Source organism: Cibotium barometz, chromosome 46 (assembly GCF_041138505.1).
Source record: "Cibotium barometz isolate CiBa-2024 chromosome 46, ASM4113850v1, whole genome shotgun sequence".
NCBI classification, from domain to species: Eukaryota; Viridiplantae; Streptophyta; class Polypodiopsida; order Cyatheales; family Cibotiaceae; genus Cibotium; species Cibotium barometz.
This window is the reverse complement of record NC_141091.1, coordinates 38324960-38351343: the sequence shown is the minus strand read 5'-3', so window position 1 is coordinate 38351343 and position 26384 is coordinate 38324960. Positions and strand designations below refer to the sequence as shown.

At 45.7% G+C, this 26384-nt stretch overlaps 1 protein-coding gene across 2 annotated transcripts in view; it reads left to right on the top strand.

Annotated features, from left to right (window-relative positions):
- Nucleotides 1–26384, top strand: part of LOC147612193 (Galactose oxidase/kelch repeat superfamily protein) — a 107115-nt gene that overhangs the window by 52924 nt on the left and 27807 nt on the right. For both annotated transcript variants that reach the window (XM_086784083.1, XM_086784082.1), the window contains 2 exons: nucleotides 2731–2836; nucleotides 18775–18838. In XM_086784083.1, coding sequence (XP_086640209.1) covers nucleotides 2731–2836; nucleotides 18775–18838 — 170 coding nt within the window. The remainder of the gene's footprint in view (nucleotides 1–2730; nucleotides 2837–18774; nucleotides 18839–26384) is intronic.

The window sequence follows — 26384 nt, the reverse complement described above, 5'->3', positions numbered from 1 at the left end:
AGCTGCAGTTTTGTTTCAATTTGATGATGATATTCCATAGATACTTGTAATCATCTTTTGTCTCATAGGCCCATCGGGCCTTTTGTAAGACGTAAATATAACTTTCTTTCTTTCTTTCTCTCTCGCTATCCTCCTCGCCTCTCTCTCCATTTCCCTCCTCGTGTTTTAGTCTAGTTTTCTTGTTTGAAAACTGTTTCTTTAGATGCTCAATTATGTGAATGTAATATTCAGTAAAGTCGTTTACGACTTCCCAGTGAGTGATTGTTTTCTTCCCCAGCCTCTGGAAGGAGTATCACTCCCTTCTCTGATCGATTGGATGGTCGATCAGATAGGTTTTGCCAGGACAACAGGGATCCCTTCTATCAGAGTTTGCATTGCCTCATTGGAGGATCCTCCGTAGGTTATTGCGCTCCCCTACCTACGGGGCGGCCTGATTTTACAGCGGGTACAGTACTGAGGGCTGCCTAGACAGTGCTTCATTTGTAGCAGCCCGCTGCGCCACGCTGGACAGTGGCACAGTGGTTTTCTGGTTCCCTCTCATCATCACCCCAGGTAGCGAATGGGACTGCAAGTTAGCCTCCACCTCCATCCATCCTGGAAGCCCCCCTCTCTTACCATATGGGAGATGGGGAGAGGGATGGCTCATTGACATCGTCACTCATTTCTGGCCCCTGGAATGCATGGAGATAGGGGGGTCCTACCTCCGGAACCAGGTGGGATCCATTGACTCTGAGAGCCTGGAGGTGGTTTTTGTTCGTCTTCCTTCATGTGGTGGTTACTGTGCCTCTGACACGGGCTTATCGATACCTTCACTTTGAGGGATGGAGCACTGAGTATGCTTAGAGGAGAGCCAGAGCAGAGTGGGACTTCACGGATGGCAGGAATAGGGCTCAGCTGGCTTGCATCAAGTCGCGGACAGATTGTGACTACTTTCCCTCCAAACCGATCCCAAAAACCCTCCAAGAGGGTGCTTGGAGCAGGTCTCGCTCTTTGTAGTCTTAGCTATGCGGATCGTCTCTTGGAACGTTCACGGGATGGGCGGACCCCGCTTTCACAGTAGGAGGGGGGTTCTTCTACAGGAGATACAAAGAGCCTGTATTGCGGAGGCTTAGTAGTTTCTACAAGAACATCACCTCTTGGCAAGACGTGCCTGGAGATGCGGGAAGATCTTGCCCGGATGTAGCCACACTTTTTGGTTGCTGGCCTTTGGTCCAAAGGGGAACTGGGCAGGTGTATGGATTTCAATCAACGAGCTGCTGCTTCCGTCGGGTGCTGGATTCTGGCACCATAGTGCAGGGGAGGGCGTAGTGGATTATCATCAGGATAGGGGAGGACCGTGTTGGCCTCCTCAACATCTACGCCCCCAACTGAGTGGCAGGGCAAATGGACTTCTGAACGCAGGTGAGCCAGGCATTTCCCAGGCAGACTGGTGCTCGGGAGGGTACTTCAACATGTTGGAGGACCCAGCTGACAGGTAGGGAGGTGGACTGGACACCATTTCGGGAGCCGCGTACTCGGCCTGGGAGGAGTTAGTTCTTTCCATGAGGGGTCAGTATCCTTGGCATCAGTCAGAGTTTGGCCGCACACCGGAGGGCTTTGTTTTTCCAGATCTGATAGGAGGATGCATGGACCAAACCTCTCCCACATTGACAGGTTCTATGTGGATGAGTGGGCTTGCAGAAGAGGGGTTATGATTGGTATTTTAGCTAGCACCATGTTATCAGATCATGCCCTAGGTATCTTCCTTCAGGAGGACCAATGGGGACGAGAGCGATAGCACAGTGTTCGCATCCCAGAGAGCTTGCTTCAGGATGCGGAGATTTGAAGGAGGATAGAGAAGATTTGAGAGGCTTTACCTTTCAGGCAGGGTTCGACGGCAGTGGATTTAGACTTGGGACTCAGGAGATCAGCTGTTTTCTGTCAGAGCTCTGCTTAGGACAGACTCATTTCCTTCCGAGAGTAGGAGAGGAGCCCTTGCAGGAGCTTAGCCTTCCTTCAGTGTCTGCAGACAGCCCATGGGTGGAGGGTGATTGTCTGGAGATTTCGCAGTGGCGTCCCATCACCTTCCTTGAAGCACTTATAAAATCCTTGCCAAAGCCATCAGTCGTTGCCTTCAGCCTCATCTCCCTGACCTGAACTGGCTTCATCCAGGATAGGGGCATCCTGGATAACATCTTTACCTTCTGGTAGGCAACAACCACTGCTTGTCTTCACCAGGAGGATATGGCAGTTCTTTTCCTAGACTTCGAGAAAGCCTTTGATACAGTGGATTGGACTTTCTTGGAGGGCACTATCCTTTGGATGGGTCACAACAAGAAAGATCCGGGTTGCTTGCCACACATTTGTCCATGCATGATTCGATTTTCATGCCTCTTCGGCACCACAGCCAGGCCCTCAGTCAGGGGGCAGGCCCTTCCAATAGAAGGATATTGTTCTTGGTGGCAATTTTTTATATATAGTAAGTTTCACTTTTTCTTTTTGTCCTCATTCTCATGTATTCTTTGTTTTGTTCTAGTTTGTTGAAAAAAGTTTCTTTGCAATTGTGTGTTTGTAATCTTGGATATATTCCAATCTTATGAAGGTACATTAGTTACAGGTTCTTGGATATATGCATTAGCTGTAGGTTCTTGGCTTGTGTGACTAGACCAACTTGAAGAGACTTCCTTGGAAAAAAGGTATCAAATAATTAAGGGTAGGACTGAGATTGTATCCTGCTGTAATTTGGAACAGGTAAAAAAGTCAGGTATGCCTCCAGGTCCGCGGGCAGGATTCTCCATGTGTACTCATAAGAAACGAGCCATCCTCTTTGGAGGAGTAGTAGATACAGAAGAGCAAGGTATTTTACTGGCTTACAATTTTGTTGCTGTCACAGACTCCTATATTCTTTATCATGTGGTTGTGTATGTTTTCTTTGTAGATTTAGTATTGTTGTCCTAGCAAGGATTGGAAATCATGACAAGGTGGTAGCACGTGTGCGTGCTGGATGCTCAAATCTTAAACTTTCATGGAGTACATTGACCTGTTTGCATCCAACCATACTTTTCCTTTCATAGGTCTGCTAGCTCTTATAAAATGCATTTGTGTTTGCCTTATATTATGATATGCTTGTTATTTCTTTTCAGGACCTTTTGTGTTCTCTTTGTACATGTTTTTCCCCACTTTAATACAATCTGAGATTATTTTGGGGCTTGATAGACTTGATGCAAGCCTGTGAATGAGGCAATCCTCCCGCCCATAGCTGATGGACAAGAGGACCTCTGTCCAAGCCCCCGCCGGTTGCATGGGCAGGAGATAGCCCATACACATCCTTATTGCCATTTTTGGGACCTTGATCGCTCCTGTTGTGAATGCACAGTGAACAAATAGATTCTGTGGCATGGGAATTCAGATTTGTGTTGTGATCCAATTTTTATGTCAAGCATTTTGTCAAAGCATGTATGGGACATACCAAGTTGTCCAAAGCCAAGCGTGGGTCTCAACTGTTGGCTTCTGGTGTTAGAATCCCGAGTGTGTATAAAGTAAGCTTTAATCACGGTACTAAGGGGTCTCAGTTAATTCTGATTTGGCCATAGTATACAGTACTAGTTGCTTTTTAGAGAAAGCATGGTAACTGTTTTTCCTTGCGGAGAAAAGCAAGTTGTTTTAATCCTATATAAAGGAGGGCTTTTAAGATGTGCTGATGATTGGACATATGGTTTTGTTTCTTTAGGTATGCATGCTTGGAAAAGTGACGAGTTTTCATGCATAAAACCTATGTAAAGCTTGCTTGACTAGGGTCAAGTTTATAAACTCTAGCTTGGGGCCTTGGTGTGGTTGTGGGGGCAAAGTAACGCAGCAGCAATGGCGAAGATCTACAGCGGTGGCAGCAACACCTCAAAGACGACGGCACACAGGGTGAGGAGAAGAGTGTAGGGCATTGGTGGGCTGGAAGTGGCTGCAGGTCTTGTTCCTAAAGTGTTGACTCGACCTAGAGGCATCAAAGGGTGCTTATCCTAGTAGCTAGAGCTTGGATTGAGTGGTGGAGGTTGCGAGTTTGAATCTCTGTTGCACTCATCCTTGTCTTGAATTGGGACTTTCATACTTCATACCAGGGGCTTGTGGCTTGTGCGGCGGGGGGGTCTTGTGGAGACTAAGAGGTGGTGCTTGCTCAGAATAAATATAACTACAAACATATTGTTTTCCTGCCTCTTTTCTAATAAGAGGATAAAGGGGTCTCCTCTTTTTGTTTTCTTCAATCTTCAAGAGAAGAGGAAGAAGAAGAAGAAGAAGAAAGGATTTTTGGTGAATCCGTATGCCACAAGGAAAAGCACAAAAAGGGCAAGGCACTTGCCCAAAAGCATGTGATTTTCCTAGAAAGCGGGATCATGCAAGGCCATACAGAGTTACAAATGCACACAAGACGGCTCAGCAGTTTGGCATACGTGAGTGGGTGTCTTCGTGAAATCATCAGTTCGCTCACATTTTTTGGTAGCATTGCCAGTTTGTGGTTTGGCTCTTGGTGTTTGTCAAGGTATTCCAATTTTTCTAGTGGCTATCTCAGTGGTTTGTGAAGATATCGTCTTGTGATTATGAGATGACTTTAAGTGGTCAAGGTGATGTTGTTCAATTTGTCAAGTGGTATGAACATGCAACATTAAGGAATGGTTCATGTATTGAGTGTTGGCTAGAAGGATCTCTGCACTTCTAAGAATGCTTGCATCATGATAATATCCACGATAATCAGATGAAGTGACAGGGATTTGAGCTTAGGTATTTTATGTGCTTTTTGTCCATCTTTTGTATGGTTGGATTATATGAAGAGATATCCAGTGTTTCCATGAATAGAAGATCAAAGGTGAAACCAAAAAGTAGGCAGATCTAGGTATGAAGACTCGTAATGTTGAACCGATGATGACAAGGGAGGAAGTGCATGTACCTGAGCTTAGCGAGGATGCTTGTGTGGGATATTGAGGGTGGGGAGGTTGTAGCTCGTGTCAGAGGCTTGCAAATCGTAGCAGGGATGGGGTTTGCTTGAGGTAGCCATGGGTCCATGCCAATCACATTTGTGCTCATTGAAGCTCAAGAGCACATGAACTTGCTTGCTCTGAAGTTTTGGCAGGAATTGATGAGCTTAATGTGGTGGATATGCACGTGTATGTACTCGTGGATAATAGTTTGCCTAAGGAGCATAGTGGATACTAGGAGGATGACCTTGCCATGGCATTGAATCTTTTGAAGACTCGTTGGAGAAGGTGTAGGTTCAAGAGCAGGTGTTGGGCATTATTGGGACTATTATGACACTCAAAAGAATTTGTTGCTTGATGTCATGATCCTTAGGGATGTCTTTATAGAGTAAATGACCATCTTCAATATTATACTTCCTCACTTGAGTTCTTCCTCAACACCTGGTCTAGGTGAATCCTCATGAAAAGCTTCTTCATTTGCACTTTCAAGGATTGGCATTCATCGTTGATGCTTCAATTATAGGACTCTCCTCATAATTTCTTTCCAAACGTTGGAGTAGACGGCATCACGCACATGTCAGGCAAAAATCTGAAAGTTGTTTTGGGCTTGTGTACATATGGAATGCATGGTGTGTGAATAAGCTTTGCCCTGAATGCCCTAGCAAATGTACAGACTGAATGGCTTTGCAGTGAGCTGATACACGTGTTGTTTTTTTTTTGGGAGCAGATGCTGGAGATTTGGAAGTTTTTTATTGCAGCAGCATGAATGTGGAGATGGCCGGCAGCTCTTGTTTTGGAAGGTCGTGGGTGCCGCACGTGAATTTGAAGCACATGGTGGTGTACAGGGTATTGTGGCCATTATTGAGGCTTAAGAAAAAATAAAATAAATATAACCATCGATGTGGCCAACTTGTGAAGGGTCCACGTGTAGGCAAGCTTTGTTGCCAACGCAGCTGCCAGCGTGAACATCTGGAAGGTTGGCGAGTCGGTTTAGGCAGATGGCCGCCTCGTAGATGAAGAGATTGCCTGGCGGGTATTGTAGCAGCTACAGAGGCGAGGAAAGTGTTGCCGCCTGAAGGAAGGCTGTCGGGTAAGCATGCAGTCGCTCGGGGGTGATTCTGCAGAGAGACAGTGCAAGGGAGTGGCCGCCGTGTGATGTACCGGTGTGGCTCTGGAGTGATCGTGCAGAGCGCAAGGAAGGTAGAGTTGCGGCCGGGTAGATGAGAAGGCGCTGGTGATTCTGAGGAGCTAGACGTGAAGGCATGGCTGCTGGCGACACACAAAGGCCCGTTGCGGAGCTGATACGAGTAGGAGACTCCGTGTGTGACCGTCTGAGGAGAGAGCGACGGGCTGGGTTGTTTGAGGTGGCAGGTTGTTGCCGCCTTGTGAAAAGGGAGACCGCTCTGGTGGTTCTGCAGACAGAGCGAAGAGAATGGGGTAGCCGCCTTGGAGAGCAGATGCTTCTCTGGCGATGACAGGGCAGGCCTTGTGAGAGGAGAGCTGCAGCGCAGCAGAGCAAGGGAATAGCGTCGTGTACAGTGGCTGGCGGTGACTGGACAGCGAAGACTGTGGCTGCAGGCACTATAGAGAGGGTTGCTTTGGCTGGCGAGTCGGGCTGGTATGGTTGCCGCCATGTGGAAGAGGCGACCTCTCTTGTGAGCGTACAGTAAAGGAAAGAGAAGAGGCTTCTTTGGCAAGAGTGGCTGTTGCGGAGCAGTGAGATGGGTTGAGGGTCATGGTTACCGCAAGGAAATGAAGCTGGCGAGAGACAGGGATGGTACAACTGCTGTTGACCGGCGACCGACAGAGGAGAAGGGCTGGACTACAATGAGAAAGAGTATGGGCAAGGGTGGTTTAACCTCAGGGAAATGATCTAGTGCTGATAGTGTTATACATATATATTTTTGTTTGAGTGCAGTTTGTTCTAGTCAGGAACTTGGAGAATAGTCCATTACTGTCATGTATCTAGTGCTGGAATTAGGCCCAGATATCCATGAATTGTACTTTGAAGATCCCACTATGTTTGAAGTTGTATTTTTCGATAGTGATACAGGTTATTGGTCAGTGGTGATTCATATAGAAGAAGGGGAGTGGGCAGACTGTGAGTGGGTATTAGAAGAGGACGGTTCTGAGGATATCTTGGATATCCAACTATGTAGAGATGAGGATCTGTACTGAAATATATGTCCTGTTTTGTGCTGTCTGTCTGGTGCGGGTGGATGGTGAATAGTGAGAAGTGTTCCAGCCGGTGGCTGGTGGTGCCCCCGTTGTGTTAGTATTTCCGAAGTTGGGAGGTGAAGGGCTATAGAGGCGTGGTTCTTTTTTCTTGTTTTCACCTCACACGCTTTCTGGTGCCCCCACTGAGGATCGAACTCAAGACCTTCAGTTTACAATGGTGAAAATCAGTATGGATATCTGGACCTAATTCCAGCACTAGATACATGACAGTAATGGACTATTCTCCAAGTTCCTGACTAGGACAAACTGCACTCAAACAAAAATATATATGTATAACACTATCAGCACTAGATCATTTCCCTGAGGTTAAACCAACCTTGCCCATACTCTTTTCTCAATGTAGTCCAGCCCTTCTCCTCTGTCGGTCGCCGGTCAACAGCAGTTGTACCATCCCTGTCTCTCGCCAGCTTCATTTCCTTGTAAGCATCCCAAGGCGGTAACCATGACCCTCAACCCATCTCACTGCTCCGCAACAGCCACTCTTGCCAAAGAAGCCTCTTCTCTTTCCTTTACTGTACGCTCACAAGAGAGGCCGCCTCTTCCACATGGCGGCAACCATACCAGCCCGACTCGCCAGCCAAAGCAACCCTCTCTACAGTGCCTGCAGCCACAGTCTTCACTGTCCAGTCACCGCCAGCCACTGTACACGCTATTCTCTTGCTCTGCTGCGCTGCAGCTCTCCTCTCACAAGGCCTGCCCTGTCATCGCCAGAGAAGCATCTCCTCTCCAAGGCGGCTACCCCATTCTCTTCGCTCTGTTTGCAGAACCACCAGAGCGGTCTCCCTTTTCACAAGGCGGCAACAACCTGCCACCTCAAACAACCCAGCCCGTCGCTCTCTCCTCAGACGGTCACACACGGAGTCTCCTGCTCGTATCAGCTCCGCAGCGGGCCTTTGTGTGTCGCCAGTAGCCACGGCTTCACGTCTAGCTCCTCAGAATCACCAGCGCCTTCTCATCTACCCGGCCGCAACTCTACCTTCCTTGCGCTCTGCACGATCACTCCAGAGCCACACCGGTACATCACACGGCAGCCACTCCCTTGCACTGTCTCTCTACAGAATCACCCCCGAGCGACTGCACGCGTACCCGACAGCCTTCCTTCAGGCGGCAACACTTTCCTCGCCTCTGTAGCTGCTACAATACCCGCCAGGCAATCTCTTCATCTACGAGGTGGCCATCTTCCTAAACCGACTCGCCAACCTTCGAGATGTTCACGCTGGCAGCTGCGTTGGCAACAAAGCTTGCCTCCACGTGGACCCTTCACAAGTTGGCCGCATCGATGGTTATATTTATTTTATTTTTTCTTAAGCCTCAATAATGGCCACAATACCCTGTACACCACCATGTGCTTCAGATTCACGTGCGGCACCCACGACCTTCCAAAACAAGAGCTGCCGGCCATCTCCACATTCATGCTGCTGCAATAAAAAACTTCCAAATCTCCAGCATCTGCTCCCAAAAAAAAACAACACGTGTATCAGCTCACTGCAAAGCCATTCAGTCTGTACATTTGCCAGGGCATTCAGGGCAAAGCTTATTCACACACCATGCATTCCATATGTACACAAGCCCAAAACAACTTTCAGATTTTTGCCTGACATACTTTGCCAACCCCCCAGCCTGCTAGAGCATTCATGCTCAGCAGAAAACATCTTAAGACCAAAGTCCATGTCCACAAAAGGCTGCCCTTCAATGGAAATCATATCCTCTAACACTGTATCTTGTACAATCACCATTAAAACCCTAAAAAAATGGTTGCGAACCATGCACAAACCACACCATATGTACAACACTATGTACAACACTTCAAGTAGCTGTCAAACAACTCTACCACCTGGATCCCAATTAAACCTTATTGCTACTCCACGCATAAGTGTAATAAACAAGGCCCGCATAAGAATTGCTCCCGTAAAAGCCAGGTGACCCAATGCATAGACTGCAAATCTATGATCATCAATTCCCACACACCATGCATTGTCACCATCAAACTGCTTACTCCCATCTACTTTCCACTACTGCTGCTGCATATCTTTAGAGGGGACCATTTGTCCAAGATTGCTATCCACATTCACAGGCTCACCAGACACCTCTTTCAAAAACATTGGAAACCCATCTGGAACCTGCCCTTCACACTTATAGTGGCATTCATCACGCAAACGTGAATCCATCTCTACATATGCTTGGTCCAAAGTCTTTGCAGACATCCCGTCCACCACTGTGCTTGCGTATTCTTCCCGCACATCAAACACACTCTCATTCACAAGGGAGTTGTCTGGCTCCACCTTGCCGTCAATATCTCGAAAGCCCTTCAACAGCTCAACCTCCTTAGGAACTTGAACACCTGATGCCCCACCATTGATAATTTCTTTCTTAGCATCCTCCGTACAAAGGACTCCAAACTCACAAGCTAATTCTTCTATAGTTTCACAAACCTTTAAACTCCCAGAACACTCACTCACTTGCTTAGTTTCCAAGTCCCCTAAGCATACAAAGTCCTCGAGTACACCATCCAAGATAGCATCAAACTCTGCATGATTATTAATCAAACTCCCATCTTCACACTTATCAAGCTGACACCCATCTACTAGGGGAATTCCCAATTGATCTCCACCATAACAAGAAGGAACAAGCACTGGCACTTCATCACCACACACCAAAAACCCCATGGCTGCTTCATCCAAGAGCGCTTCCAATTCAGTGTCCAGCTCTTCAATATTCCTACCAACTTCACTCTCCTCACACTCGTTGCAGTGTCCCGCCACATGCAGTTGCACACACTCAACACTCACTTCCTCAACCTTAACAGGACTAGGGTTTGTCACCTTGGAGGTCGTCTCTGACACTGACTTTTGACAATCCATCTCTTCGGGCGTCATGACCTGCACAGTCTCTTTAGGCTCCTCCGGCCCACTACTTGCAGTCACCCCCTCACTCATGGACTCCACAAAGTAGCTGTCAAGCTCCTTACCATCAAACAAACCACCTATTCCCTCAGGCACACACTCAAAATCCAACTCCACACTTGGATTGGCATCATCTGCAACATCCATATTCAGCACATCCTTAGATGCACTCCGTTCCTCATCAAAATGGACCTCATCCGTCCCCACTTCACACAAAGCTTCATCTAAACAACAGCATCTTCTCCTCTTTGAAGATGAGGAGGTTTGTTGTGAGTGAAGAACGAAGGAAAGAGAGTGATGCTGTGTGGTCAGAGTCGGTGAATGCTGATCAGATGATGGATGGAAATGATTTTGCGGCACATATGGTTGATGTTTGGTATGTAGTGATGCAGCCATTGGTTTTCACAAATGTTGGGAAATGGGATGGTGAGTTACAGATGTTTCCTTTTGATCCTGGTGGATAGCTATTGGACTTTATCTTTTTGCTGCTGAGCATAAATGCTCTAGCAGATGGGGGGGTTGGCAAAGTATGTCAGGCGTTTTTCTGAGAGGTGTTTTGGGCTTGTGTACATATGGAATGCATGGCAGGTGAAGAGCTTGGCCCTGGAATGCCTTGGCAGATGTACAGGGTGGACGGTTTGGCTGTAGGCTTGTACAGGCTTGTCTGGAGTGTGGTTTGCTGGGATGATATCAGCTCCTCGATGGCTTTGTTTGTGTGCGCGTCCCAAGTATAAGTGGGCACTCGTGGGTTGTGTTTGAAGGTGTATGGAGGCATGGAGGGCAATTAATCATTGAAAGGACCAATGTTACCTTGTATATGGTGAAATGGAAGAGAGAGAGTGGCTACATGTGGATAGTAAGAAGGAGATGACACAAAAGCATGGTGTGAAAAGGAATGTGATGGTGGCCATCCATTAGGCTTTAAACAAAATAAAAAAATAATAAATATCAACGTGGCTAGCTAGAAGAAAAGCCACTTGGCCGCTTGCTTATTTGCCAACATAGCTGCCAGCGGGAGCCTCTGGAAGGTTGGCGAATCGTGGTTTGAGCTGTCTTTAAGGTGTGTGTAGCCGCCTTGTGCTTTCTGGCGCCCTGGTCATTCTGCAGAGAAAAATGCGAAGGGAGCTGCCGCCTTTGAAGCTAGTGCGGAGGCGCAAGGGTGAGAGCAGCTCGGGCGTAGCCGCAGGCACACAAGAGGGAAGGCCGCCTTTGAAGTGGTAATGCAGCTGCAAGCGCAAGGGGCCCGCCAGAGGAGCTGAAGCAAAGGACGTTGAGAAGGTGGCCGCCTCTGGTCAAAAAGGAGTTGTGTTACGTTGTTTTTTGGATGGGCCGCAAGACGGCTGACAGGTTGGCGTAGCTGACAGGCTGGCGATGGGTCTGAAGAGCCTTTGAAGCTGGTGTTTTGGAGGGTTTGGGTTTTGGATGTGTAGCGGTGGCTGAAACGTGAAGCAGGCAAGGACTGTGGTGCCAACGTGTAAGAAGGCGCAGAGCAGCTGGCGAAGAGGAGCCGGAGGGCTGCAACCAGAAGTGATGGGCTGGCATGTGAGCGTGCGGGGCTGATGATCGTAGCCTGGCTGGCGACTGCAGAGGAGGTCGCCTAGGAGACAGAGGTGTGGACAAGCGAAGAGCAGGGACTGGATGTGAGACAAGCTTGACGTGGAAGCTGTACAGAGCCAGGTGGCTGGTGACTTGTGAAGAGAGAGGTGTTGGAGTAGCTGCTGCTGGCGACACACACACAAGTGATGGGCTACAGAGGAGTTGAGGGTTGCTGGTGGGGCGCCCTCTGAAGAGAGAGAGTGGCCGGGTTCTTTCTGGTGTGGTTGGCACAGCTGTAGGTGCAAAGGAGTGCAAAGAGAAGAGGGAGCAGGGTCCCTGGTTTGCGTGGGCTGGAGACAAGTGGGGCTCGCCTACGACACCGGGCAGTGCAGAGAAGTGTTGAGATGTTTGTGGTTGAAAGGGCTTGGTCGTCAGACGCAAGGTTGTAATTCCAGAGGCAGTGTGGCCGTGGTCGAATTCCCTTGGCAGTAAATCCAGGCCTGAGTGTTTGTAAGTTGTGTGAGTAAGGCTTCTGTGTCGGGAAAAGCTTGTATGAAGTGTCCCGGGGTGGAAGGAGAAGAGAAAACTCTTTGGCTTGGAAGAGATGAGAGAGTCCTAGCCATCATTCCATTAGGCTAGGAGATAGATTCATTCATCACATAGGTGAGAAGAGGCCCCAAGTGGGTGCTCACTTCAAGGGAGGTGGTTCTCAAATTTAGGCATGATTAAGGGGTGGCTTGATCAAGTTTGAGTCACAATTAGTGGCTAATGCATTCAAGCCTATATAAAGGCCTCTATCTAATGGAATCATACATGAGGTTTTTGCTAAATCTCTTAGATTGTCATTATGCCAAGTTTCGTCATTAGCCCTATCACTTTTCTTGCATTCTCCTCACGTCAAAATGTTGATCTTCTACACACCCTAATCCTCTCTAGGCATGAAATTCAACTGGAGCGCAGGCAGATAATGAAGCGGTGATGGGCGGGGGGAGGGAGCAACAGGACGGCAAGAGGTGCGCCGAAAGAGAGACGACGAGGGAAGGAAGGTGGAGGCGGAGTTTGAGCCTCGGAGACATGGCCGAAATCGGGAAGGAGATGGAGAAGCAACGGCAGGGGCATGAAGAGAGCTGGTTGGAAGGGAAAGGCAGAAGGTTGGAAAATGGTGAAGGCAGTGAGGGGATTGGCTGGGGGCTGAGGCGAACTCCATGCGCCTGGCTGGAGGGCGAATGAAACCGACCTTCAGAAAATCTGACGGGCGGTGAAACAAACACTCGCACACAAAACACTTCATCACCCATGGGGACCTGGAAAAGGAAACAAACAGGGGGAGCTAGAGTGCTCCTGCAAATAGTACACGGACACCGATTGGCCCCAAAACGCAGGGGCGCTCCTTGCGGTATTTCTTTACTTGATCAAATTTGAGTACAAAGTACAACTTGTAGAATCCTCCACCAATAGGATCCCTTATAGTTTCACCCAGGACTTCCAAAAGAGAACTCTCGTTATTACAGTCCATCTCTACCATGGATCCCTCAAACCCTTTCCCTAACAGCAGTAGGGCTGTACCAAACCATATGTCCTTCCCTATAGTCACAGCTTGCATGTAACCTCGAGAAGACTACAACTTGTTCACATGAATCCAAAGACATGCTTTCCACATGAAACCAAAGACCTGTATCCGATAAACCAAAGACATGTATCCCATAAACCATAGGCCTGTTTCCTCGATACCAAAGTCCTGTTTCCTCTTGAAAACCAATGTCTTGTTTCCATGATAGAGATATACCATCCAAGCACGGTTGCCAAAACCCAGAGAGAGAAGGATAGAGGATGTGTCAAGCAATCCCTGAATACACATAAGTTCAAGACGAAGAGTAACAACACAACTCTTCCATGAACATCATCCTGTGCTTATGTAGCTTGATCCTCTGTATCCCAATCTCTTCAACAGAGCTTGCAATTCATGATGAGAGAGAGAGAGGGAGAGAAAAATCCTATCTCTATTCTCTTGTACCAAAAAGGTTTGGGGAATAAGGCCACCACCACCGCTCTCTCTCTCTCTCTCCCCCCCCCATGGTTTGAAACAGTAGCACTGTCGAACAGCAGCAGCAGGAGCATCAATAGTCTACACAGAGCCTCCACAATAGCAGTCGAGAGCAGCAGCGCCTCCTCCAACAGCCCACGCGCATGCAAAAAGGGGGAGCGAAGGTGATGATGACGATGTTGGCTTGTTCCACGCTGCAGAAAAACCACCCGTGCTTCCACACATGCAGCCGCCACCAACACGTGGCCTGCTCCATGCCCTGCCGCCAGCACCGGCTGGTTTGCAGCTGTGCGCCCATCCCCTGCACCGCCTACACCAAACCTGTGGGCATCGCCCCGCCTGGCTGCTTCCACACATGTAGCCCGCCTGGCGCCCGCACGTGGCCTGCTCCATGCTGTAGAGAGTCTCCCGCCTGACTGTTTCCACACATGCAGCCCGCCTGGCTGCTGCGCTTCTTAACCTGCAGTCTTGCAAGTTTTTAAGAGCGAGAGGGAGATCGCCAAGATGATGCGCCACCACACGACACCACCATCCTTCGGAATCCGCCACACTTCGCTTTTATAACCATGCGATTCGCTTTTCTCCAAAACAAACTAAAAGCAAATAGTAAAACGCTTGCTTCCAAAAATATTAATATTTTAAGTCATCAAAGGTTGTAAAACCTTATAAACTCAAAATCCCTTTTTGTCCCTTTCACACTTGGGCTGGCCACATATGGGTTTCCTTTTCATATTCAAGCTGATGCCGTTCACACTGTCCATCCCGTGCCCGTGCCCGTGCCCACCTGCTTGTTGTCTAGAGAAAAACACAGCGTCGTAACATACCCCCCTCTTGAAAAAAAATAGCAAGCGTCCTCGATTGCACTCAATAACACAGTAAGCATCCAATGAAGAAAGCGTCCCCATATGACAAAAGCAATGGCCCTCAAGTGCATCTGGGTGATGAAATAATCATCGTGGACAATAAGGCCACACCGTCACGTCAAAGTGATAAACAACTCTTGCTTGTTCCTTTAGAACCTGCAGCAAAAGTCTAAAACCAAGTGGAAACACGTAACCTGTGTTAGCCAAAAACAAAACCATGCATCATTTTACATACGACACACATATGCATGACACATATATGCATTTGCAAACAATATGCTCCTCAAGATGCTCTACCTACTTCAAAATAACAGTCTCAGGGCTGCTTGCAAGCCTTACACCCATGGGCATCCTGTAGGACCCACAACTGATGGTACAACATGAGCATATGAAAGCACTCAATGCATCCAAACAATACATCCACTAAGTACTTTCCACATGTCCCTCTTGATGCTTTACCCACTCTGCTTATGGCCGTCCCGTAGGAGCCACACTTAGTGGTGGTACACCATGAACATAGTAAAGTACCTTATGTATCATACCAATATACATGCCTCACACGACACAATCCAAAGTATTACCCAATGTATTCTCAAGGGTACCAGGATCCAATGGCACCATAATACAATAATACCTCAGAAAGTTTATCAATACATGCACAAATAGAGTTCGATCCATATATCCATGAACCAAACCAACTCTAGGACTGTTCGCAAGACTTATGCTCTCCACAGAGTTATCCATAGTTGCAGTTATAGTTCAAGGTGCGGCCGACTGTGAACCATACCCAACTGTACCATCTCATGTGACTAGTACACAATATCATAGAAGTCCCATAAGCAGATGTACTGTCAGTCTCAGTACCATCGGGTGAATACAAAGATGTCACCAAGCGACTTCTAGATGAAAACTAAGCCTGTCTGTAACAAGGGAGTGGAGGTGCCCCCTCTTGAGCATCAGGCAATGCTCTAGACCCCAGTTCTACTGAACCTGAATGAGCCATAACAAGAGCTGGCCCCAACTCAAAGGCATCAAGATAAAGCTGCAATACCTAAGGTGAATCTGCTAAGTCACCCTCCTCCATCCTCTTCGCATCCATCGGTGAATAGTTCTTGAACTTCACAAGATAGCGACGGGAAACTTAACCTTATACCTTTCTTTCCTTATGTGCCAGTATCTGCTCGGGAATAAGAACCTCATCAAGTCCCTCTGCTTCCATCTGAGCCTCATCTGATACATCCTCAGGCACCCAAAACCTGCTTGCACTCCACCTAAGTGGTAAGCACAAGTCCCTAATGAAGCATAGTAGATCACCACTGCTAAACATAGAAAGAAGCTACCTTTCGAACCCCATGAAGCCTCTGTGAAGATACCACTGGTGACAAAGTGTCAAAAGCCATAGCCTTCAACCCATCTCTTGTACCATAACACTTCAATTGCTTCTTGTTCCTGGCTGACTACTTCCTTTCCTTGGTATCTTTTCTCCTGAGCTTCATCTTTAGCTTTTGCTCTTCACCTCATATAGGCAAAGACACACAATCCTGCACTGTCTCCTGCACTTCCTTTTCACTTTCCTCATGTAGAAGCTTTTGATGTGACAACCATGGGCTCGCCTCCTTGAACCATGAAACCGGCCTTCAAAAAATCTGATGGGCGGTGAAACAAACACTCGCACACAAAACACTTCATCACCCATAGGGACCTGGAAAATGAAACAAACAGGGGGAGCTAGAGTGCTCCTGCAAATAGTACACGGACACCGATTGGCCCCAAAACGCAGGGGCGCCCCTTGCGGTATTTCTTTACTTGATCAAATTTGAGTACAAAGTACAACTTGTAGAATCCTCCACCAATAGGATCCCTTGTAGTTTCACCCAGGACTTCCAAAAGAGAACTCTCGTTATTACAGCATAGCATACCATGGAGAAGGCACACCTGTACAACACCTCCCTGCTTGAAAAGGTCTTCTCCATCTCTACCATGGATCCCTCAAACCCTTTCCCTAACAGCAGTAGTAGGGCTATACCAAACCATATGTCCTTCCCTATAGTCACAGCTTGCATGTAACCTCGAGAAGACTACAACCTGTTCACATGAATCCAAAGACATGCTTTCCACATGAAACCAAAGACCTGTATCCGATAAACCAAAGACATGTATCCCATAAACCATAGGCCCGTTTCCTCGATACCAAAGTCCTGTTTCCTCTTGAAAACCAATGTCTTGTTTCCATGATAGATATACCATCCAAGCACGGTTGCCAAAACACAGAGAGAGAAAGATAGAGGACGTGTCAAGCAATCCCTGAATACACATAAGTTCAAGACGAAGAGTAACAACACAACTCTTCCATAAACATCATCCTGTGCTTATGTAGCTTGATCCTCTGTATCCCAATCTCTTCAACAGAGGTTGCAATTCATGATGAGAGAGAGAGAGAGAGAGAGAGAGAGAGAGAGAAAAATCCTATCTCTATTCTCTTGTACCAACAAGGTTTGGGGAATAGGGCCACCACCACCGCCCCCCCCCCCCCCATGGTTTGAAACAGTAGCACTGTCGAACAGCAGCAGGAGCATCAATAGTCTACACAAAGCCTCCACAACAGCAGTTGAGAGCAGCAGTGCCTCCTCCAACAGCCCACGCGCCTGCGAAAAGGGAGAGCGAAGGTGATGATGACGATGCTGGCCTGTTCCACGCTGCAGAAAAACCACCTGCCTGGCTGCTTCCACACATGTAGCCCGCCTGGCGCCTGCACGTGGCCTGCTCCATGCTGCAGAGAGTCTCCCGCCTGACTGTTTCCACACATGCAGCCCGCCTGGCTGCTGCGCTTCTTAACCTGCAGTCCTGCAAGTCGCCTAAGAGCGAGAGGGAGATCGCCAAGATGATGCGCCACCACACGACACCACCATCCTTCGGAATCCGCCACCCTTCGCTTTTATAACCATGCGATTCGCTTTTCTCCAAAAAAAAAACTAAAAGCAAATAGTAAAACGCATACTTCCAAAAATATTAATATTTTTAGTCATCAAAGGTTGTAAAACCTTATAAACTCAAAATCCCTTTTTGTCCCTTTCACACTTGGGCTGGCCACATATGGGTTTCCTTTTCATATCCAAGCTGATGCCGTTCACACTGTCCATCCCGTGCCCGTGCCCGTGCCCGTGCCCGTGCGCACCTGCTTGTTGTCCAGAGAAAAACACAGGGTCGTAATAGCGAATTGAGGCAATAAAAAGAGAGAGGGGGGGGGGGGGAACGACGTGACGGGGGAGCTCCAGCTCTTTCCACTTGAAGCAAGATACCTTGATGAAGCTTATTGGGGATTTTGATCTAGTCTAGGATTCATGGCAATACAAACCAAATGATGGGTGTGTAAAGCTGAGACCTCTGTACTTTTTAGATGATTTACTGCGAGGATAGTCCTGAGTTCTAGCCAAAGTCCAAGGGTAATTATTTGGCTTAACATTCTTTGCAAATGCATGGGGATTTGTTGGTTCTTGAGCTGCCCTTTTTTCTTTGTCACTGTTGGGCCAATGGATCATTCACTCGATAAAATTCCTGGAAGCAGTTCCCATTTTGGTGCTCCTTAACATGTTTCCTTCAAATAGTTACAGGAAATATGACAGCAATAAACAGAATTGTTTGACAAAGATCATATGCATCCTAGTAAGAGTGTTTTTTCAGAGCCAATACTATGGTTTGACAAGAACGGTAAGTCTACTCATCTTTGTATTGAATTTTGGGCTCTTAAAAACTTGCAGTCATGAACAAGCATGCGTTACCACGGGTTGATGAGCTCTTTAATCAACTCGTCTCAAAGCAAATTTTTATTTAGTCACATTTAACCTTGATTATAGGTAAGTTGTTATTATCTAGTGAAGAAAAATAATAAATTAATCTCAGCTCTCCCTACCTTTTGTTATCATTCTTCAGAACCTGTTCATGACTTAGCTATGTTACGATGAAATGAAATGGCTAAATAATTAGATATTGCTTGCTTTGAGTATTTTTTCAGGAGAAGGTAGCATCCATGTGCAGTTATAGAAATAAAATTTAATCTCATCAATCAGTCAATTTTATGCAGAGTTGTGTGGAGACTGTATGTCTATGACTTAAATGTGTCTTGAAAACTTGCCTTGCTAGTAGTCAAGGAGTTGTCTTATAACAATCATGGCTGTCATTTCAGGGGATTTACATCTTAGCACATTCTTAAATGAGTTGTCTCATAACAACCTTTGCTGGCATTGCAGGGGATTTACTTCATAGCACATTCTTAAATGAGTTGTATGCTTTCCAAATGGACAATCGTCGCTGGTATACCTCTCAGCTCTTCCATGGTTCTGATAGACCCTTTGGTCGTTTGTAGACTTCTATATAACTCTCTCTCTCTCTCTCTCTCTCTCTCTCTCTCTCTCTCTCTCTAGTTTCCACTTGGTTCTCAGTATATGGCCTCCGCATGGACCGCCTACCCCCCCTTCAGTACAGTTTGGACTCCCCTTTTCTCCGGCTCTCTCACGAGGATACCAACCGGGTTATCTGGTTAGATCTTCTCAGCCTCTACACCTTCGGAGCTCCCCACGAAGATGCACTTCTACAGAGATCACTTCCTCACACTCACTGAGGATGGATTCATCCAGCAGCCGGGCTACTTCAGTGTTCACATGTCCCATGCCATGTAGATTGCGATTGGCCAGATACGGGTTTCATCCCACCTCCTCAGAGTGGAGACAGGTAGAGCTGAGCGCATCTTCAAAGCCGGGAAGCTCATATGGAGACCCAGAGAGGAGAGGATCTGCCGATTATGCCACACAGAGGTTGAGACGGAGGAGCATTACTTATGCCGCTGCCCAGTATACTATGAGATCTGCGGGAGGTTTCACTGTCTATTTCGTGAGGGATTTGGTCCACTGTCCTGGATCATTGACTTCCAGGACCAGCGTTGCCTAGGCTTCTTCCTGCATGAGCACTCTCCAAAATATCAAGCATAGGGCTAATGAGTATGGCCGAGAGGTCTCCCTCAGCTATGTCACGTGGAAAGGTAGCTCGATGGTGGTTGAGCATGAGTTGGATCTAGAGTTGATGAGGTGCTCATGGCCAACAGGGGGGCCGGGGACGTCGGGCACACTAGAGTGCAGAGGCTCCCTCTGAGGTAACTCCTCTCGGACGAGGTAGGTCCGAAGCAGCTCGTGGAGGGTCCACAGGATCCACTATATCGGTGTCCTCTACCTCCTGGGTCCGGAAGAAGCTGGTGATGGTTGGCTGGCGAGGGAGGGGGCGGGGTGGCTGGGGCCAAAGCTCTCTCATGAAGGTGTCCCTGTGTCTGCGGATCACCCTAGTAAGATAGCTATGTTTATGTTTTCTTTCTGTTTTATTTTCCATTCCATGATGAGATATGCCATGGATATTATTGTATCACTTTGGTCTCATAGGCCCATTGGGTCTTTAGTAGATGCTTAATATATCTTTCTTTCTTTCTCCACACACACACACACACACACACACACACACCCGTGTGTGCGCGCGCGCGCGCGTGTATATACATGTATATGTGTGTATGTATGTACATACATATACATGTATATACATATTCACACACACACACACACATATATGTATGTATGTATGTATGTATGTATATATATATATATTTGTAAAAAACGTTATTCTATTACTTCACTATACAAGGGAAAGAATCTCTCGAAAGTGAGGGGAACTTCTTCAAGATTAGAAATAGTGGAAAAACAAGTCTAACTGTAGTTGGCTAACTGTAGTTGGTCCATCTCTTGTAGTCTATGGCAATCATATATAGATTGGTGCAAAGACTAGCGAAAATATGAGTACTTGTCAATCTGTGTAGAGTGAAAGATCATATGATTGGAGCCAATCCATAGTTTCCAAGCAAGAAAACTTGTATAATCCTGCACTTTGGACACTCTGGACTGGTGCAAAGACTAGCAAAAATATGAGTACTTGTCAATTTGTGTAGAGTGAAAGATCAGATGATTGTGGCCAATCAAGAGTGTCTAAAGTGCCAAAAGCGTGTCCAAGTAAGGAAACTTGCATAATCATCCAATCTTTGGTTATATCTCCCAAAGATCCAAAAATGCTTGGAGAAGAAACATCCTGGAAATTTGGTAGCGAAAGAAATAGGTATTCAAACAAGCACATAGCAAATGAGATACAGTCTCATTGTGATTTGAGCATCTAAAACAAGAGCAGAAGCTATCCTTCTTTTGGCTAGAGTTTCACTAATAGGTTGCACTCCAACCAAGCATCACCAAAGGAAAACTCTCTGTTTTAATGGCAATTTATTGGTCCAAATCTTTTGGAGATTTTGTTTCCACCAATTTCCGTATTCCAAAGATTGTTTAAACGAGCAGCAATCCACGGCTCAGGAATTATCAATCTGTATATCCGGGCAGCACTGAGCTGTGACATAGATACTTTGGGAAAACCAGGTTCATCTCTTTGCAACATCCAATCTAACAATCGGTTCTCTTGAACGACAAGATGGAATCACTTCAAATTGCTGCAACAAAGCTCTCATTTTTTCCCAAACAGGCTTGTAATGCATGTCCAAATTCCATATCCTCTATGTCTGTGGGAATGTAAGTATTGTGCCATCCGGAGAGACAACATCCTAGATTAGATGTATATTTTAAGTGGAAAGAAAATAGGCTTTCCTTGGCTCGTGAACTACCAGATGTTCCAGAAAGAACTCTGCTCGAGTGAATACTCTCCAATCTGAGTGAGTTTCTGAAGATCTTCCAGACCAATGCAAGTACTGGAGGACTTTTTTCCAATTAGCAATCAGTCTAGCAGTGAAAGGATAGATTGGTTTCTTCCCATGCAACTTTCCAAGAAGCAAATCCCAATGTGTACATTGCTATCTGCCAAAAGAGTATGTTTAAGCGCAATACACATAGCTACAATCATTAAAGTCTAAGGCTACTCGTGGGCAAAAAAGGTGGACAGAAGAGTTGCTTTTCTTACCAAAACATTGAGAATATTGAGAATATTCAGCCCTTAATGGATCTTTGATGAACAAATCCATTCACATCTCAAGAGCCTAAGAGATTTCTTTTGATGTTTGGTTTTCCATAGAACTTTCATGGTCTGAGACATGAAAGCAGTGATATGTTTCTTTGTCCATACCAATAGAGAAAAGAATAACAGTACATAAGCCATCAAGATGGACTGCACTATCCGCAGTCGCACATGTAAAGGCCAGGTAGGCAATTGCCAATATTTCAATTTTGCTTTCATCTTCTAAAAGACCTAGTTTGTGGCATCAATAACAGATACATTCCACCCCAATGGGTAACGCAGATGTCTAACAATATCTGTTGGTGGAAAGATCTGACCAGGCCATAATAAGGTGTGCCAATCTGATGCTTTAAGTGGTAGTAGTTTGGATTTGTGAAAATTGATGAACTATCCTGCAGCTTACCCAAACAATTGGAGATCCCTCATAAGGGCTTGCAAATCTTGCAGAGTGTTTTTGGGGAAGAAAAAGGAATCATAAGCATAAGCCTGCGCCACTAAATTACAACCATCTAGCATTTGCAAACCATACAAAAGCCCTTGATCCGTGAGTTTGTCCATATATAGAAGCAAAGGGTGAGTGGCAATTGCAACTAGCAATGCACTCAATGGGAAACCCTGCCTGATTGATTTACCCAATATCCAAGGACAAGACAATCCTTTGCCTAATATACAACATGTTGTACTCTTGACAAAACGAGTAAATAACTTGTTGCATTTTAGGCCCAAAACCAACTTTGTTCATCACTACAGCTATGAAATCCCATTGAACTGTATCAAAAGCTTTTGCAACATGTACATCCTTTTGTGAGTATTCAGCATACTCAATACCCACATGAGCATTACAGATGTTATCTGTGATTTGTCTTCTAGGTACAAAACCATTTTGGGCTTTATGTAATCCTCCATGTAGTAACTTTTTGATTTCAGAGTTATCATCTTAGGGATGATCTTATAAATAACACGCATAAGAGTAATGGGACGTCAATCTGAAAAATTCTGATAGAGTTGCTTCTTAAGCACTAACCTAACTAGTTCTTCTTGCCAAAATTCCACAGTTCCCATTTAGGAGATTTTAAAGTCTTGGCTACATTGTATATCTCCATAGATGTAAATAGGCTTTCTATTTCAAAGGCTTCTTGCACATCCATTATTTCTTTGACATCTTGAAGCAATTCTGTACGATCATGTGTCATAGGAGGGGTTTCAACACGAGGCGATGCAAAAACTTACTCAAAGTGAGTCACACTGTCTTGCTCTAGCTATAGTACATTTTGCACGGCCACTCTCCATTATCCTTTTGTACTTGTGAGATGCATTGTTTTTGTCTAGTTACATGTAAGCCTTTAAAGAAATATTTTAATGAGCAGCCTTTGTCCAAGATAGGCTTCAATCTGTACTTGACTTGCCACTTTTGCAACTTTCTATAATTATTCAATTCAAGTTGATGCTTGGCATAACATATCTGGTCCTCTTCTTGAGGAGACATGGGATGAACATAGCTATTGCAGCTGATTTTTCAGCCGCTGAATTTTCTCTCTCCAAACCTATATGCCATTGACCATAATCAATAATCACCCCTTGCATACGCGATGGAAAATGGTACCAAGCAATATCTTCATAAATTTCAGGTATCAAAGCATATCTTCATAAATTTCAGGTATCAAAGCAAAGACTACATCAGAAACTCTTGGGTGGAGAGGAGCAGTAGCAATACTCATGCACACACAGAGAAGCAAGCACACAGTTGTGTTAGCTTGTGAGAGAGAAAGCACGTAACACAATGAAGATTGGGTGTACCAAAAATGAAAGTACAATGAAGTGATAAGGTAACACACTAATGGCTTAGGGTGTGTTCTTGTGCATGGGGAAAAAAAGAGACACTCAATTGTAGTTGTAAAAGCTGCCCTGTACTTAGCTTCACAACTGGAGGTGGCCATTGCTAGTTGCTTCTTGTTGAGTCATGATATACATGAATCACCAAGACGAAAGCAAAAGTCACTAGTGGACACTCGTTGTTGTAACATCCGGCCCAATCTGAATCTGTAAAGGCATGCAGCTGTGAATCACCCCCCAGGATAGAACAATCCGAGGTGCTGAGTGCCTTGTAAAAAGTAGTGGAAAACCCGCTTGATAGCCTGCCAATGCTTGAAGCTTAGGCTATGCATAAACTTGCTCAATTGAGAGACCCCAAATTGAATGTCTGGCCTTGTGTTGCATAGGTAAATCAAGCAACCAACATCTTATTGATATAATTTCTGATCAAAAGGCTCTGTAGAATCTTGAATGCTAAGCCTCGTACCTGTCTCAACTGGTGTAGACACAGGCTTACAATCCTCAAGATTAAATCTTTTAAGTAGTTTGTGTATGTATTTTGATTGATCCATGATTATGCCATTTGCATGCTGTAAGAACTGAATGTTCGAATGAAAATGTAGCTGGCCCAGATCTGACATCGTGAATGATGAATGTAATTCAGCTTTGAAACTGAAATGTGTTTCTCATCAAGGCCTGTGAGCAGTATGTCATCAACTTACAAGACGATGACCAAAAGACTATCGTGAGTCCTCTGTACATAGAGAGTACTCTCTGTAGGATTGTTGCAGAAACCATGTGCAATCAAGTATGAATGTATCTTTTCATACCATGCTCTAGGAGCCTGCTTAAGGCCATATAAGGCTTTCTTGAGCTTGCATACTTTGTTTTCCTATGTAAAAAACCACGAGACTGAGATACATATACCTCTTCGTGCAAGTCACTATTTAAGGAAGGAGTTTTGATGTCCCATTGATGTACATGTCATCCATGATGTGTTGCCAATGCAATTATGGACCAAATGGTGGTCATACGAGACGTGGGTGCAAAAATCTCATCATAATCGATGTCCTTTTGTTGAGCATAGCCTTTGGCAACAAGCCTTGCCTTGTAGCGGTCTACGCTACCATCTACTTTTCTCTTCAACTTGTGAACCCACTTCGTACCAATGGCCTTTTTGCCATGAGACAAATCTACCAAATACCATGTGTCATTCTTGAGTATTGAGTCGTGACTCATACTCATTTTGCATAATATGCATCCATTGATCATCTTCCTGTGCTTCCTCAAAAGATATAGGCTCCTGTTCATTGCACAAGGTGCTTATGAGAGCATGATCAACAAAGTGCCTATGCCACTGCATCATCAACATTTGCCTGACCAATGGGATCAACATCAAGCATGCCTGATTGCTGATTTTCACTTTGTATGGGCTGATTTCCAGCCATAGGATGAGGGTCCAAATGCCCAACAACAAGCAAGGAAGTACCATACAAAGGAAGAAGAGTATCAAAGAGATCCTGTGAGTCTGTATGTGGCTGTTTTTGCATTCAAGCAAGGGTTGCGAAGAATTCTCCACAAAAAACAAATCTCTACTAACCATAATCCACTGTGAGACATGATGATAGAGACGATACCCTTTGCTTTCTGAATTGTAGCCCACAAAAATGTGTTTCATTGCCTTATCATCAAGCTTTGTGTGTCGCTACTCAAGCACGAGCATAAGCCAAGCATCCAAAGACACGCATGTGACCCATGGATGGCTTCCTATCATGCCAAGCTTCGTAAGGAGTGATGTTTTGCAAAGCCTTGGTAGGACATCTATTAGGAACATAGGCTGCACACATGACAGCTTCCATCCAAAACGTGTGAGGCAAGCTTTGGCCTTTGACCATACATTGTGCCATCTCCATGAGAGACTTATTTTTCCTCTCATATACACCATTTTCTTGAGGTGTATAGGGCATGCTATACTGATGTTGAATGCCTCTTTTTGACAAATTGCATTGAACTCTTTGGACATACATTCTCTCCTCTATCTATATGTAATGAGTGAATCTTACATCTATACCTTTGACTTCTTCTTCATGGCATAGATCCAACTGAATCTGGAAAGGTCATCAATGAATGTAATAAAGTAGAGATGACCTCCAATGGATGGTGTTCTCATTGGACCACATACATCACTATGTATGAGCTGTAATTTTTGAGCAGCCCTCACTGAGCCATCCTTGGGAAATGGTGTCTGCTGCATTTTGCCTAAAATGCAACCCTCACAAATATGTTTGACAGGTGCATCGAGTGCCGGCAACACATAGACCATATCATGCCTTTGCAGGCATAGCAGACTAGCAAAGTTCAAGTGACCAAACCGAGCATGCCAAAGCTATGTACTAGACACTGCATGTGCATCATATGTAACTCTCTCATACTTATCAAGTCTGTAGAGACCATGACATAAAGTACCCGATGCAATAATAATATCCCCATCACTGCAATCATGTATAGTGCATCTGTCATCCATAAAACGGACCACTAGGCCGGACCTAGCAAGGGCCGAAATGGACAAGAGGTTTTTATCGATACCTTATACATACAATACATGAGAGAGAGTAATTGTCCCACCATTTGAAACAATGAGCACAATCTTTCCAACTCCTTTGACAACGCAAGTGGAGTGTTTGCACATGTAACTGTGTCCCCTCTTTGGAGCATTGTGACCGCTCCCTACAGGAGGCCTACAGATCGGAAGACTATATATACATATTTAGAACACTTAAATAAAGTTAACAATGGAAACAACATTAGCAACATAAATACTGGAAATACCCAAAATACATATGACACCAGCATTGGGGCCGGAAAGGGCCGGGCCTCCCCTCAATACATTTATATTTCTTGGAGTATTTATTTGTACAAGTGTCATGGGCCAAATAGGCCAGATTTCTCCACACAGGGAGTGAATGCAACTCAAACAAATTGGCTCAAGTCGATGAAGTTG